Source organism: Prionailurus viverrinus, chromosome B2 (assembly GCF_022837055.1).
Source record: "Prionailurus viverrinus isolate Anna chromosome B2, UM_Priviv_1.0, whole genome shotgun sequence".
Lineage (NCBI taxonomy): Eukaryota > Metazoa > Chordata > Mammalia > Carnivora > Felidae > Prionailurus > Prionailurus viverrinus.
Genome location: NC_062565.1, coordinates 30,008,983 through 30,023,460, shown reverse-complemented (window position 1 = coordinate 30,023,460; position 14,478 = coordinate 30,008,983). Strand labels below are relative to the sequence as shown.

At 49.2% G+C, this 14,478-nt stretch overlaps 2 protein-coding genes across 7 annotated transcripts in view; both read left to right on the top strand.

The window, feature by feature from the left end:
• Nucleotides 1–14,478, top strand: part of LOC125166135 (BOLA class I histocompatibility antigen, alpha chain BL3-7-like) — a 98,743-nt gene that overhangs the window by 43,230 nt on the left and 41,035 nt on the right. The gene's annotated exons all lie outside the window — the stretch shown is intronic.
• LOC125166137 (DLA class I histocompatibility antigen, A9/A9 alpha chain-like) overlaps nt 6,835–14,478 on the top strand; it is a 48,679-nt gene continuing 41,035 nt past the window's right edge. The window contains exons 1-9 of one of the 6 annotated variants that reach the window (XR_007152363.1): nt 6,861–6,969; nt 7,256–7,519; nt 7,723–7,998; nt 8,607–8,882; nt 8,997–9,104; nt 9,306–9,375; nt 9,561–9,593; nt 9,740–9,787; nt 9,919–10,293. Coding sequence is in view for 4 of the 6 variants with exons in the window: in XM_047859869.1 (XP_047715825.1) it covers nt 6,897–6,969; nt 7,256–7,519; nt 7,723–7,998; nt 8,607–8,882; nt 8,997–9,104; nt 9,561–9,593; nt 9,740–9,787; nt 9,919–9,923 (1,083 nt within the window). In the remaining 2 variants the exon portion in view is untranslated. Of the gene's footprint in view, nt 6,970–7,255; nt 7,520–7,722; nt 7,999–8,606; nt 8,883–8,996; nt 9,105–9,305; nt 9,376–9,560; nt 9,788–9,918; nt 10,294–14,478 lie in introns of those variants that run through there. The other 5 variants (XM_047859869.1, XM_047859872.1, XR_007152362.1 and 2 more) reach the window with 5 other exon arrangements.

The following is a 14,478-nucleotide window of genomic DNA, read 5'->3' as shown; positions in this document are numbered from 1 at the left end:
GGCACATGGTATAAAAACAGCTCCAGCAACATTTCTACTTTATCTTTCACTGTCAATAGTACCTGAACATATGGGCTTGTGTCCATTTGCCATGCATACTATTGAAGGGACAGAGAGTTTGGAATGATTCTGAGGCCCTTATGATCTGTGTTAACTGCGCATTATACAGTTGTCTTAACAATTCTATACCCTTTACTCCCTCATCCAAAGGCTTATATTTACTTAGAGCACGCCCTGGCCTGTGGCTGCTGATTCGCATGTCTCCACCATGGCAACATTGTTCAGAAATGTATCTGATGGACCCCGCTCTATGAGTTCTTCACCGATCCTGACGGTGTACTGGAATGCTTGTTGCAGCTCTCATAGGCACTATTGCTGTGACTGCGGCCGCAGCTACTGCAGCTGGCTCGTTGCACCAATCTGTGCAGACAGTACAATTTGTGCAACAATGGCATGAGAAATCGCTCCAACATTGGAAGACACAAGGGGATATTGACAGTCGACTGTCCAGTGAGATTGCAGGCCTACAACAGGCTGTGTGATGCTGCTGGGAGGTCAATTACTGAGCCTACAAAGACAAATATTACAATGTGATTGGAACACTACATCAATATGTGTAGCTGCATTACCGTTTAATAACACTACATTTCCATGGAATGATGTTAGAGACACTTGCTCGGACAATCTAACTTGTCTATGGACATTCAACGTCTGCAAGTACAGATATATGAGATTTTCAAAACCAATCTGGACATGTTATCCTGTTCTAAGGTCTTAGAAAGTATAACAGAGGGATGAGGAAAATTAAGCGCTGTAGAGCATGTTAAGATATTTAGCTTCTCTACTGCTATTCTGTTTGCATTAACATGCGATGTATTTATCTTTGCATGTACAGTCTGTGCCAGAGACGACGAGCCTGTCAACATATCGACCGACGACAGTTCGGGTTATACCATGTCCTCCTACAGTCCATCGTATACAAAGAGAAAGGGGGAGATGCTGGAGAACAGCAGGCCGGATGCACCGTAAGAATGTCCTGAAGGAAAGGGACAGAGCAGCAAGAAACTGAAAGCAGTTTCATTCCCAGGACACAAGGCCGCCAGGACTGCTCCTTCTCTCCAGAAGGACATCATCCAGGCGCCACCCTGGGGATAAGAATGTTTTGTCTGGTGCCAGATGTACTCATGACCCAGTATGGAAAACACTGCAGGTACATGACCTGACAAGAGGCCAAATATTATGTTGTATGTGCTTGCTGTTGTCAACAATTTGCAAAAATCAAAGAGGCCTGAGCCAGGGGACCGAGGCTTTGGCTCCTGGAGAATCTTAGCCCCCTGCTTTGCAATCCTCTCATCACCACACCGTTAGCACCAGTCTCTCTACATATTCCACACTCTCATTTTCTTTGTGTTTATTTATTATCAATATAGGTGTGTGACATTTCGTGTCTTCTTTTCCAAAGTGTTCTCTAATATTTCTGATTATCTTTTTCTTCTGATTATTTGAGTGTAGCTTACACACACTGTTCCATTCCTTTCAGATTTACAACATAGTGTCTCGTCATATAATCCAATAATTGCACTCTTGGGTATTTACCCCCCTAAAAGTGAAAACACCAATTCTTTTATTTTTTAAGGCTTATTTATTTTTATTGAGCGACGGAGAGAGAATACACAAGCAGGGGAGGGGGAGAGAGAGGGAAAGGGAGGGAGAGAGAGAGAATCCCTAGCGGACTCAGTGCTGTCAGCCCAGCGCCTGATGTGGGGTCAACTCACAAACTGTGAGTGTGCACGTCCACACTATGGAGCATTGTATAGACATTGAGATGTTATTTCCACATCAGAAATGATTTTCGTTTCACTGAGTTTTGAAACATTTAGAAGTAGGAGTCCCAGGAAGTGTTTCTACTTTTCAGTTTTCCCTGTATCACCATCACGGGGCTGGAGGACCAGGTGCACAGGGACAAAGACACCTCAGCAATGGCACTGGCCCTGAGCTCTCCTCTCCTGCAATCCCACCTCACCCCTGAGCCTGACCCCTGTGGAGTCCAGGGCTGCTCAGAAACTTCTTCCTCTCCCCACTTGATGCCCAGGCTTCTGCTCAGACATATCTACCTGACTTACAGTCCAGACCCCACTCAGGCTTCTCAGTCAGAATCCACCCGAGAACAGAGCAGTGGGGGTGTCCCCTTACCTTCCACGCCACGTGCGGCCACAGGACAAGAAGAGAAGACCCAGCTGCCTTTCTCCTCCTCAGCCAGGCCCTCCCTAGGGTCTCCTTCAGGTCCAGCACCTGGACAGGAGCCCAGACACCAGGGGGCGCCCTCATCCCAGATGATGTTCAGTGAGTGAGGTTCTTTTCAAAAGCCACAGGGATACAACCTGTGTCCCCCACCCCCCGCCCGCCCACACACACACACACAAATAAATAGGTAAGGAAGATGTGTGGTATATACACACACATATATATACACACACACACACACTATAATATTATGCAGCCACAAAAAGGATGAGATCTTGCCACTTGTGACAACGTGGATGGACAAACAGGGCAGTGTGTCTGCTAAGTGAAAGAACTCAGACTGAGAAAGACAAGTACCACATGATCTCACTCCTATGTGGAACTTACAAAACAAGACAAATGAATAAATAGACAAGCAAACAGCAGAATCAGACCTATAAATACAGAGAACTCACTGATGACTGCCAGAGGGAAGGAGGTTGGGAGGATGGGCACAGTGGGTGAGGGGAGTGGGAGACACAGGCTCCAGTTATGGAAGGAACAGGTCTTAGGAATAAAAGGCACAGCACAGGGAATATCATGAGTGATACTGTAACATCACTGTCTGGTGACAGGTGGCAGCTACACTCTGGTGAGCACAGCATGGTGTAGACAGAGGGTGAAGGGCCCCTGGGTGGCAGTGGGTTCTCTGCTCATGGTCCCAGGGTCATGGGATCCAGCCCCGCAGGAATCAGCCTGCTTGAGAATCTCTTATCTCTCTCTCTCTCTCTCTCTCTGTCTCTCTCTCTGTCTCTCTCTCTCTCCTTCCCTCCTTCTTTGCCTCTCTTCCCTGCTCTGGCTGTCTCTCTCTCAAAAACAGAGAATGTATTCAGAATTTGAGTCACTGTTTGTGCACCTGCAACTAATGTAATCGTGTCTTTCAACTATATTCAAAGTTAAAATATTTTTAAAAATAAATTAATTAGGAAGTATAAATTGTAGGGGTGCCTGGGTAGGTAAGTCAGTTGGGCATCTGACTCTTGATTTCAGCTCAGGTCATGTATGATCTCCTGGCTCGTGGGTGTGAGACCTGCATCAGGCTCTGTGAATGGGTGCGTCCTCTCCCATGACTGCAACACAGAGAAAACATGCACAGTTACAATAAGGCATGGGAAGGCTAAGTGAGACTGGCAGAAACACAGACCCCTATACATGCAGGTGTTCATGTGGGGTGTGGGGACAGAGGAGAGACTGAGGTGCAAAAAAAAATTAATTGGATGAGAGAGGAAAGGGACCGACATAAAAATGAACAAAACATCCCAACATGGCATCAAGGTCGGGGTGCATAAACTTGTCAGGCACCCATTAGGCATCAGGCACCATTCTCTGCACTACATGGTTCAAGACAAAGTCTCTAAGGAACAAGGAGACTCTGAAGGGTTGGAGGAACCAATTTCATGAGATCAATACTCACTGGAGGAGGAAATGTCCATCTCCTCAGGCAGTTCAGTACCATCGACCTCAGTTTGACCCTGCCCCTCACTGAGGATCTTGGCACTGTTTTCACTTGACACAAACGTGATGGACAATCCCCTTGGGCAAGTGGCCTGCACAGGCCTCCTGGAAGGGGACAGACGGTAGCACTGGAAGACCCCAAAGTAGGAAGACACCCAAAAGGAGGGACGAGGGTGTAATGTATGAATACATAGGAAATCAGGGACTGGGAGGTGCACTGCGATGTCCGTGTGGGTGTGCAGCTTACCCGATGCAGGTAGGTGTGGGAATCGCCAGGCCGGTGGTAGTTGATGGCAGAGTTCACCTGCTTAATGTCCATGCCTTGGCCACATAGGTTGCTGGCCACAAGATTTCATTATTCAAGACCTTTGAACTACTGATACCAAGAAAGCCTTTGTCAGAAAGGCAATCATAAAAATGTTCACAGTCCTTTATCTCAGGGGTCTCATTTCCTCCCAAGGACACAAGACATCTTTCCATCTCTCCCTCACCTCTCCTCTTGGGGCATCCTACAGTGGATGGCAATGGCTGGCAAGTTCTGCTCCACCAGGAGCTGGGCCAGGGCAATGCAATGCTGCGTAGACTTCACAAAGATCTCGCCTGTGTGTGGAGAGCAGGGGGATGTGGGCCCCTGGGTGTGTGTGGAGGGGAGAGTGACAATGTGCCAGAGTGCGAGATTTCCGGAAGTACACCCTCCACATGAATCCCACTAAGTCCCTCTTATTCCCCACTACATGATTCCTTTATTCCTATAAGGATAATTACTCTTCCATTCCCTCTTTTGCTTCGGATTTTTCTGAGCAAATCGGCCTCTGAGGAGATACAGAGAACAGTAACCAAATCTGGCAGACATGTTAGGAGACAGGAAGGAGGTACTCCATGACAAAGGGATAAGTATTGGAACTAGGGTCTGGAATGACCATGACCAATATTCTTGCTTATGAAATATTAAACTTAAGACCTACCCTAATTCTGGGAGTAGTTTTAGTGTGAATAAGTTGCACAATCTGTAACCTGAGAGAAAGCTTCTCCTCAGGGTGTGATAAAAGAAGAAATAAACATATTTAAGAACCCTAACAGGGCCAATGTATATGGGAATATTTAAGGATTTAAAAGTCCTTCCAGATTTTTTAAAGTTCATTTATTTATTTTACGACAGAGAGACACATAGTGAGTGGGGCAGGGAGGGGCAGAGACAGAGACAGAGAGATCAAGAAAGAGAATCCCAAGCAGGCTCCACTCTATCAGTGCAGAGCCTGACACAGGGCTGCATCTCACAAACGATGAGATCAGGTTAACCGACTGAGCTGCCCAGGTTCCCCAAAACACCAAGTCTTTAATTATTTTTGATGGGTTGTAGCTATTTTAAAATATGCAACTGAAGACAGAAGAAACAGCAGCCCCCACATCGGGAACTGTTCTGACACTGACAGCTGGTCCTCACTGTGGTCAGAAGCTGACTGATGCCACCACTGGGCCATTCTATTCCTGTGGGACATGAGCCAGTCATCTCACGGAACATCGACAGCACACAAGGACACTTGGAAACCGTGACATTACTTTATCTAATTAGAGACAAAAACAAGGCACTGTACGACCCACCAAATACCAAACATCTCCCTGTGCTGGTTACTGAGCAATCACTGCTTTTTACCATTACTTTGTTTATCTCAAGTTTTTATTGAAATCCAGTTAGTTAACATACAGTTTAATATTAGTTTCAAGAGTAGAATTGAGTGATTCATCACTTACATACAACACCCCGTGCTCATCACAAGTGCCCTCCTTAGAACCCATCACCCATGAGCCCATCCCATTTAACCTGTGACCCACCCAGAAGCTTGACAGCTTCTCAGTACTGACCACTTCTTCTTTTGGGATTTGTGGTAATATTAAAACAAATGACGTTCTTTAAAATTTTTTTTAACGTTTATTCATTTTTGAGGGAAAGAGAGAAACAGAGTGCAAGCAGGTGTAGGGCAGAGAATCAGGGAGACACAGAAACCTAAGCAGGCTTCAGGCTCCGAGCTGTTAGCTCAGAGCCCCATGCAGGGCTTGAACTAACAGACCATAAGATCATGACCTGAACCGAAGCCAGATGCTTAACCAACTGAGCCAACCAGGTGCCCCAAACAAGTGACTTTTTTATAATTCGATTCCACTCTAATTAATGCTGGAACACCTATATTACTTAGCGAAACAACACACAACACGTTACTTAAAAACATTCATGCTTTAGTACAAGATCCATTCCATGTGCAGATGTGCCTATGGATTTAATGTAACAGAAAAACACAGTCAATGATACTGTTTCAGATTCCAGTTTACTAAAACCTCACAGAAAATAAACGGTGTGTAGATTTACTATAGTACAAAAGATGAATGTCCATAATTATCTGAAAAGGTTATGACACATACTATTCTCCTATATTTGGTCAAGGACATACATTTTTTTCATATACTTCAACCAAAACAACACAATAGATGCAGAAGCAAATCTGAACATCCAGTGATCTTCTAATGAGACAGACAAGAAAGAGACTTGCAAAAATGTGAAATGTAACAGAACAACTATTCTCACTGCCCCTTTTATTTGGGAACATTGTTACTTTCCATACTAACAATATTTCTGTTTTCATGTGATCGTACATGAATTAATAAATATTTGAACCTGTTTTAGTCCTACTGTGGTAAATAAGGATCCATAGAATCCACAGGCACACAATTATCCCTGGGACCCTCACTAATTTGTAAGACTGTAGAGATATCCTGAGAACAAAATCCTGGAGATTCAGTGACTCACACAGCTCCTGGTCCACGGCTGAGGGACACAGTGGGACAAAGAGAGCTCTGTGCAGTAGGTGAAGCGTCCAGGCCAAGTCCCAGGTCCCCAGGCCCGCCTCTCAGGGACTCTGGCCCCAGGGCGGCGTCGGGGGCGGGGAAGCCCAGTGTTGGGGAGCCCCCATCTGCCCTGGTTTCACTTCTCCCTGTCACAACCTGTGTCAGGTCCTTCTGCCTGGATACTGATGACGCGACCTCGGTTCACACTCCTATTAGTGTCCGATTTCCGGAGAAGCCAATCAGCGGCACCGCGGTTCCGGGGTATCAAGTTTCCGCACCCGCCTCCTGAGGCTCACATTTCAGCCCAGACCCCGAGCATGCGGGTCGTGATGCCCCCAACTCTGTTCCTGCTGCTGTCGGGGGCCCTGGCCGCGCCCCAGACCTGGGCGGGTGAGTGCGGGGTCGGGAGGAAAGGGCTTGTGAGGGGCAGGAGGGAGAGGACCGCCCGGCGGGGACGCGGAACCTCCGGGGGAGGCGACTGTCCTTCGCCCCGACCCCAGACCCCCACCCGCCTCCCGCCCCGCCCCGGGCTGCCCTCCCCCGACCCTCCCGGACTCCGCCCTGCTCTCCCCAACTCGGGTCCCCCTCCCCCTGCCCTCCCGTTCCCTTCCCCTGGGACCAGGGCCCCGAGCGGGGAGGAGGGTCGGGCGGGGTCTCATCCCCTCCGCGCCCGCAGGCTCCCACTCCCTGCGGTATTTCTACACCGCGATGTCCCGGCGCGGGGAAGCCCGCTTCATCGCCGTGGGCTACGTGGACGACACGCAGTTCGTGCGGTTCGACAGCGACGCCCCGAATCCGAGGATGGAGCCGCGGGCGCCGTGGATGCAGCTGGTGGGACCCGAGTACTGGGACGAGCAGACGCGGATCGCGAAGGACAACGCACAGAATTTCCGAGTGAACCTGCAGACCGCCCTCCGCTACTACAACCAGAGCGAGTCCGGTGAGCGCCGGGGCCCGGGTCCAGGTCACGACCGCCATCCTCACGGACGGGCCGGGGTCGCCCCGAGTCTCCGGGTCAGAGCGCTGTCCCGAGGCCGCGTGACCCCCGTCCCACGACCCTGGAAGAGCCCGAGGGAGATTTTAGGCGGTTTTACTTTTGGTTTCACCTTAATCACTGCTGCTCTGGGGGCGGGGCGGGGACAGGGTCGCACAGCGTCCAGAGAATGCATGGCTGTGACATCGGCCCTGATAGACGCCTCCTCCGCGGGTACAGTCTGTTGGCCTACGATGGCGCGGATTACATCGCCCTGAACGAGGACCTGCACTCCTGGACCGCAGCGGACACCGCAGCACAGATCACCCGCCGCAAGTGGGAGGAGGCCGGTGGTGCGGAGCAGGAGAGGAACTACCTGGAGGGCACGTGCGTGGAGTGGCTCGCCAAATACCTGGACATGGGGAACGAGACGCTGCTGCGCGCAGGTACTGGGACCGCGGGGCCTCCTCGATCTCCCCTCCACTGGGGCTGGCTGCCCACTAGGAAGGGAAAATGGACTTAGTATCAGAACGATGCCCCTCCCATGGGTGGGAAGAGGGAGATCCGCCTCGGAGTTCATATTCCTACTAGAGACTAACTCACCTTGAGGGTGCTTTTCTTTATAAAAGACAGACAGGAATCCAGTCTCTCCCTGGGATGCAGGTTGAGATCATCCCAGAAATAACCCATCAGCAGTTCCCTCTGACCCTGGAAGCCACCTTGTGAACCCTGACCTTCCCTCTCAAGGCCTTGTCTCCATCTGGGAACGTATTTGGAGATCTGACTCCGGGTTTTCTGAGTCACTCACCCTCCACCACACTCAGGACCACAGCGTGTTCCCCCCTTGGACCTGCAGCCTCCTACCTGGGTTCTCTCCCTGATTCCAGAACTTAACAAGGATCAGGAGATCCCAAAGGCTAGACTGCTCTCTGGGTTTTGTGCTTCTTCCATCCAGACCAGTGGTCCTGTCCACTTCAGGATGGTCACGTGGATGCAGTTTCAGTGGCCCATAAAGCTAAACCACAGTGTGGATTCTCTGTTTCTTCTTCCTCAGAATCTCCCAACACACGCGTGACCCGCCACCCCATCTCTGACCGTGAGGTGACCCTGAGGTGCTGGGCCCTGGGCTTCTACCCTGCGGAGATCACCCTGACCTGGCAGCATGATGGGCAGGACCACACCCAGGACGCAGAGCTTGTGGAGACCAGGCCTGCGGGAGATGGAACCTTCCAGAAGTGGGCGGCTGTGGTGGTGCCTTCTGGAGAGGAGCAGAGATACACGTGCCATGTGCAGCACGAGGGGCTGCCCAAGCCCATCACCCTGAGATGGGGTAAGGAGGGTTGGGGGTAGAGCCCCGTGTCAGGGAAAGCAGGGCCCTTCTGGAAATTTCAGAGTCAGGACTGAAGCCAGAGGTCTGGGCCCCTCACCTTCCTTCCCTTTCCAGAGCCATCCTCTCTGCCCTCCATCCCCATCCTGGGCATCGTTGCTGGTGTGGCTGTCCTTGTGGTCACTGTGGTGGTTGGAGCTGTGATCTGGAGGAAGAAGTTCTCAGGTAGGAACAGAGTGGGGGGGATCTGAGTTCACTTGTCCCGCTGGGGGGTTTCCTAGGTAGCACATTGTTCTGCCTGGTTCCTGGGAATTTCCATCCACACACATGGACCTGCCCACTCTGGAGCCGTTACTAACATTCACTCTGTAGCAAAGCACTTGTGAAATTGAAGAACAGATTTTCACTTGGTAATTCTGGTGACAGGGACCTGATTCCCAGCAGTGACAGGACACAGAGGAAGGTCCCTGCTCAGGACAGAACCCCAGCAAGTCAGGTAGTCCTGAGACGCCCCCACCCCCACCCCCTCCCCCACACACACCTCTTTCTTCATGTATCCAATCTTGTCCTGGGTCTTCAGTTAGAATTCTGGAAAGTTCATTGTGAACTAGGATTAGGAGGGTGCTCTAGGATCACATGGTCCAGTTGTCCCAGGTGTCTAAATGCTGTTTTCTTCCACAGGAGGAAAAGGACCAAGCTACTCTCACGCTGCACGTTAAGTATTGAGGAAGTGATCCCTGAAACCTGGGATAGTGTAGACAGGACCCCATGGGGAGCTAACCCCCCCCCCACCCCCCCATAGCTTCTCCTTTAGTCTCAACTCCTGTGACTCTGATCATGTCCTGTTTGTTCTACCCCAGGCGACGACAGTACCCAGGGCTCTGATTCGTCTCTAATGGTTCCTAAAGGTAAGTCTCTGGAGGGCCTGATGTGGGGTGGAGTGGTGGCACTAGGGACACTTTGAGCATGCGGGGGGATGTTGAGTGTGTGGCACTTATGTGACTGACCTAGATGTGTTCATGATGACTTTTTGTCACAGTGTGAGACCCACTGCCTGTGGTGGACTGAGCGATGCAGGATCTGTTCACACTCCCACTTGGTGACATCGAGATCCCCTGACTTCCTGCAGATGGTGTCAGAATGTGTCTGTATTCCTATTAGCATATTGTGAGGACCCAGGAGACTGGCCCCCTTGCCCACCATGACCCCTCCCATACTGATTTGTGTTCTGTCTCCATTCCTGTCTTTACTTCATGTTGGGCTGAGTACTGACGCCTTACTTCCCTACTGAGAATGAGAATCCTGATAAGAATTTGTGTTTTGTAATTCTGGGTATGTGGGATTGAAGAATTAACAAAAGACAATGTTTGCAAAGTTGCAAGAGAAAATAAATGAAAGCCATGAGAACATTCCAGAACCTGCATGTTTCTTGTGCCGTGTCTGTTGCAGGTGGGGACAGGAGAGGGCTGGAGGAGCCAAGCGGGGACGGGGCCTGTGTCCAGTCGGTGCTCAGTACATAATTAGTGTGACGTGCTCCTCCTCAGCTGGGTCATGTCTCTGCTCCTTGTTCTTGCCCCTTCTGTGGAACCTTGTTTCACCAGGTCCTGTGATCATAGGGACTTGGTTGTCACCTGTCACCAGGAGCTTGGCAGCAAGAGCTTCCTGTGACTGGGTCAGCTAGCCTCTATCCTGGGTCATGACCTCAGACCCATCTTTGGGCATTTTTTTTTCCTTGTGTCTGTGATGCATCAGGCCTGTTCTTGTTCTTGTGTCCGAGTTCCTGTCTCATTCTCCCCAGGTGACCCTGGTGGTTACAGCAGCAGGAGTCCTTTGGGCTGTTGTTCCCACAGGCCAAGGTGGGCCCTGCACACAGGAGTCTCTGTGGTTTGGAGACATGAATTTTCAGATTCATCCATCTCCTCCCTCTAGAGCTGTCTTCTGGAATATTCTTTAGATTCTGGAGGTAGAGAGGAATCTGAGAGTTTCTCATCCGTTTTCAACTTCAGAGAGTTTCTACCTTCCCTGTCTCTCTGCCCCCTCTCCCTGCCCTTAGTTTAGTGATGCTGGTGCTGGCTCTCATCCATGTTCATGGATTTATAAAGCAGGGTCTAATGTACATTTGTGTGGTTGGAGAAAGGACCCCATAGAGGCTGAGTATAGTGATTCTGAAGACAAGACTGTAACTGTGTGCTGTGCTGTGCTGTGCAGGGGAAACTCTGTGGGAGGGGGGAGCTGAGCAGAAAGAGGGAGGGGGGAACAGCCCTGGGGGAAAAGTAGAGGCGGCACTGATGGTGAGGTGGGGGCACTTTGTGCGGGAGCTGCCATGGACTGGCTGTGCCTGAGGCTCATCCAGAAGACAGAGGTCCTCTCCGCTGACCAATTGTTCCACTGATAATGTCGTGTGCCACATACAGGACCTGCTATTTTTTTTCATCTAAGACACCTCAGTAAGTAAGAAGAGGCAAACGTGCTGGTCTTGTGGAGAATATGTCCTAGGGGTGAGGGACAGACTCCACTTGACCCTGGAACAGTGTGGGGACTGAGGGCAATGACCCCTTTGAGCAGTCAGAAATCCAAGTATAACTTTTGACTCTCCTGAACTTAAATACTACTATTAATAACGTACTGTTGACAAGAAGCCTTACTGAAAACAGGAACGGTCATTTAACACATATTTTGTTCTTACATGTATATGTAACATGTATTCTTACAATAAATTAAGCTGGAGAAAATAGTAAGAAAACATAAGAGAAACTGCATTGACAGCACTTATTGTAAAAAAGTCCACAGATAGGTGGATGTGCCCAGTTCAAACCAGTGTAATTCAGAGTCAACTGTATATTGTATAAATGTGGTAAATAAGGGAAGTGTTTAAACTGGAAATTGGTTGGGGCACCTGGGTGGCCTAGTAGGTTCAGCATCTGACTTTGGCTCAGGTCATGATCTCATGGTTCCTGGGTTGGAGCCCCGCATCGGGCTCTGTGCTGACAGCTCAGAGCCTGGAGTCAGATTCTGTGTCTCCCTCTCTCTCTGCCCCTCCCCCACTTGCGCTCTGTCTCCCTCATCTCAAATATAAATAATCATTAAAAAAATACAAAAGAAATTGGAAGTTGGTAGGTGCTTTGAGGAAGGTGACCCAGAGAGTTACCTGTGCGGGGACAGGGAAGGTGGCTACTTTACTATGGTGGTAAGTGTGAGCCTCACTGGGAAGGCAACCTCTGAGAGATGTGTGGGACACAAGGAGTTGTTGAAGAGCATGTCTCAAGGAATTCTTTCCAGGCAGGGGAACTTCCAGGCACGCACACTAGGGCAGGAGCGTGTCCTTGTTCAAGGAAGGGTGAGAGGCCACTGTGGCTGGAGCAGAGAGCATGCAAAATGCCATCAGATGTCTAGACCTTAGGATTAGAAGGGTTTTGAGTTTTCTCTGAGTGGCAAGTGGAGTCACTAGATGGTTTAGAACAGCTGGTCCACCTGGGACTACTTCTCTTTAGAAGCATCTGTTTGCTGCTGTGCAGAATTGAGAGGTGAAGGTCAAGCACCAGTATCTTTTAAGATAAATATAAGAAGTATAAAGCAAATTATATTTATACATTATGAGTATGTATATTTATAGGTAAATGTATATCACGTATATATTTAGAGTATTATGCGTCATTTACTTCAGCCAAGGCTACAGAACAGTCCTGAAGCCAACGGCCAGGAAGAGAATCCATAGTCTCACCCTAGGTCAAGAACCACTGTCCGTGCTGCTGGTCACAGATGCCACTGTTCACACCACTGGTCCGTGAGGTAAGGACTGCTATGGCTACTGCTCCCGGCAGGTGGATGACAGGACTGCCACTCACATCGCTTGTGCCAAATGCATCAGCACTGTCCCAGCTTCCCTGTCTCCACATCCTGAGTCAGAGTCTGATGTGTGGTCACCTGACTGGTGGAGCCTTAGGCCACGTCCAGCTGCAACAACGTTGGCATCATGATTTTTATCTGGATTCCCAGGGAGTGATTACCAATACTGTTGGACTTGAACTCCTCATTTATACAAGTCTGCATTCCCGGCCATAGCCCTGTGAGAGGCCATGCATTCAGGTGGTCCCCAAAGTCACCCCTGTTGTAGGCAGACTCTAAGATGACTCCAAAGTGCCCATCCTCTTGTATTCATGCCTTTGAGTGACAGCCACTGTGGGAACAGAAGCTGGTTACAGTGACTTGCTGGTAACAAATAGAATAGGGTGAAGTCATACAAAGTATATCTGGGATCACCAGGCACAAGACATGAGGGACCTGGAGTCAAGTGTGCCCAGGTGGGCCATCAAGCCAGGCTGGGGAAGTAGGGGTTTCTGATGGAAATAATGACAAATGACCCTGCATTCCTTTTCCTCCTGAGGGGTTCTTCCATAGACCTCAACCTCCATAGCCACTGCCATCAGATGGTATGAGGAGGAGGAAAAAGGTCACCAGCAGTGATGGTCATCGTGGCTGGAAGGACAGGTGAACTGTGTAAACATGACAGGAAGAGAAGGGAAGAAACAAAGCCTCCCAAAGGTAACACCTGGGGAGACAAACTGTTCACACCTCTGTCCATATACAGTGTAGAGAAAGCAGGAAAAGAGGAAGTTTCCCTCCTTTCAGGGCAACACCTACTACTTCATTCTGCTTCACCATGATGGCCGGAATGTAGTCACACAGACAAACACAGCCTCAAGGGAAGCTGGTGAATGAATCTGGTTTTAATCTAAGTGACCCGGTGTTCCCATGAAACTCTATCACTATGGAATAAGGATGATTTTTGCTCTACTTAAATTTTTAAAAATGGATAGGATGGAGGGGGAATTTACTGTTCACTCTGTACTCCCTTATGTTATACAAAGTTTTTATGTCTTGTGCATGTCTCAGTCAGTTGACATGAATTTTGAATTACCAAGAAAGCCTACCTCCATTTAGCAGACACATATTAGGCAGTAGTAGAGGGTCAGCTCTCCACTAGGCCACAGTTACAGAAATAAAAGGAATTCACAGTGAGGTGAATAACCTGGTAAATGCAACTAGTATAATGAGTTCTGGGAAGCACCCTCCAGGCAGAAGCTTCTTGAGTGCCTACTGTGGGCCAGGTGTTGTGCCACATGCTAGGGACAGAAAGAAGATGCAGGTACATACCTTGTGACCTAAATGTCTCCTGCTGATGACCTTCTGTGCCAATCTCTGACTTTCCAGGACCCCTACCTCTGTGTCTTTTCGCTGTGTGGGAATGAGCCGAGACTTGGAAAGAGAATCTTTGCCCATTTGGTCCATAAATTAGTGAAAAGGTTTAGGTAGAGAATACTAACTGTCTTGTGTAACTGACTCATCATTACAAAAGAATATCATTAAGAAAGAAAATGGATGAAGGGAAAGAAACCAACAAAGTGGAATCACAAGAAGTGACTTTGTGGGATCCTGTATGTGGCAAACTGGAAGAAATAGTGGGAGACCAGGATTTGCATGGGAGCATGACACAGGAAAGCAAAAAGAAAAAGTTCAGTTTAGTGATGGTGCTTTCCTAGAGGTTTGGAAGGTCTGACAAGTCAAGGGGGAAATGTTCAGAGAGGATGACCTCTCAGGC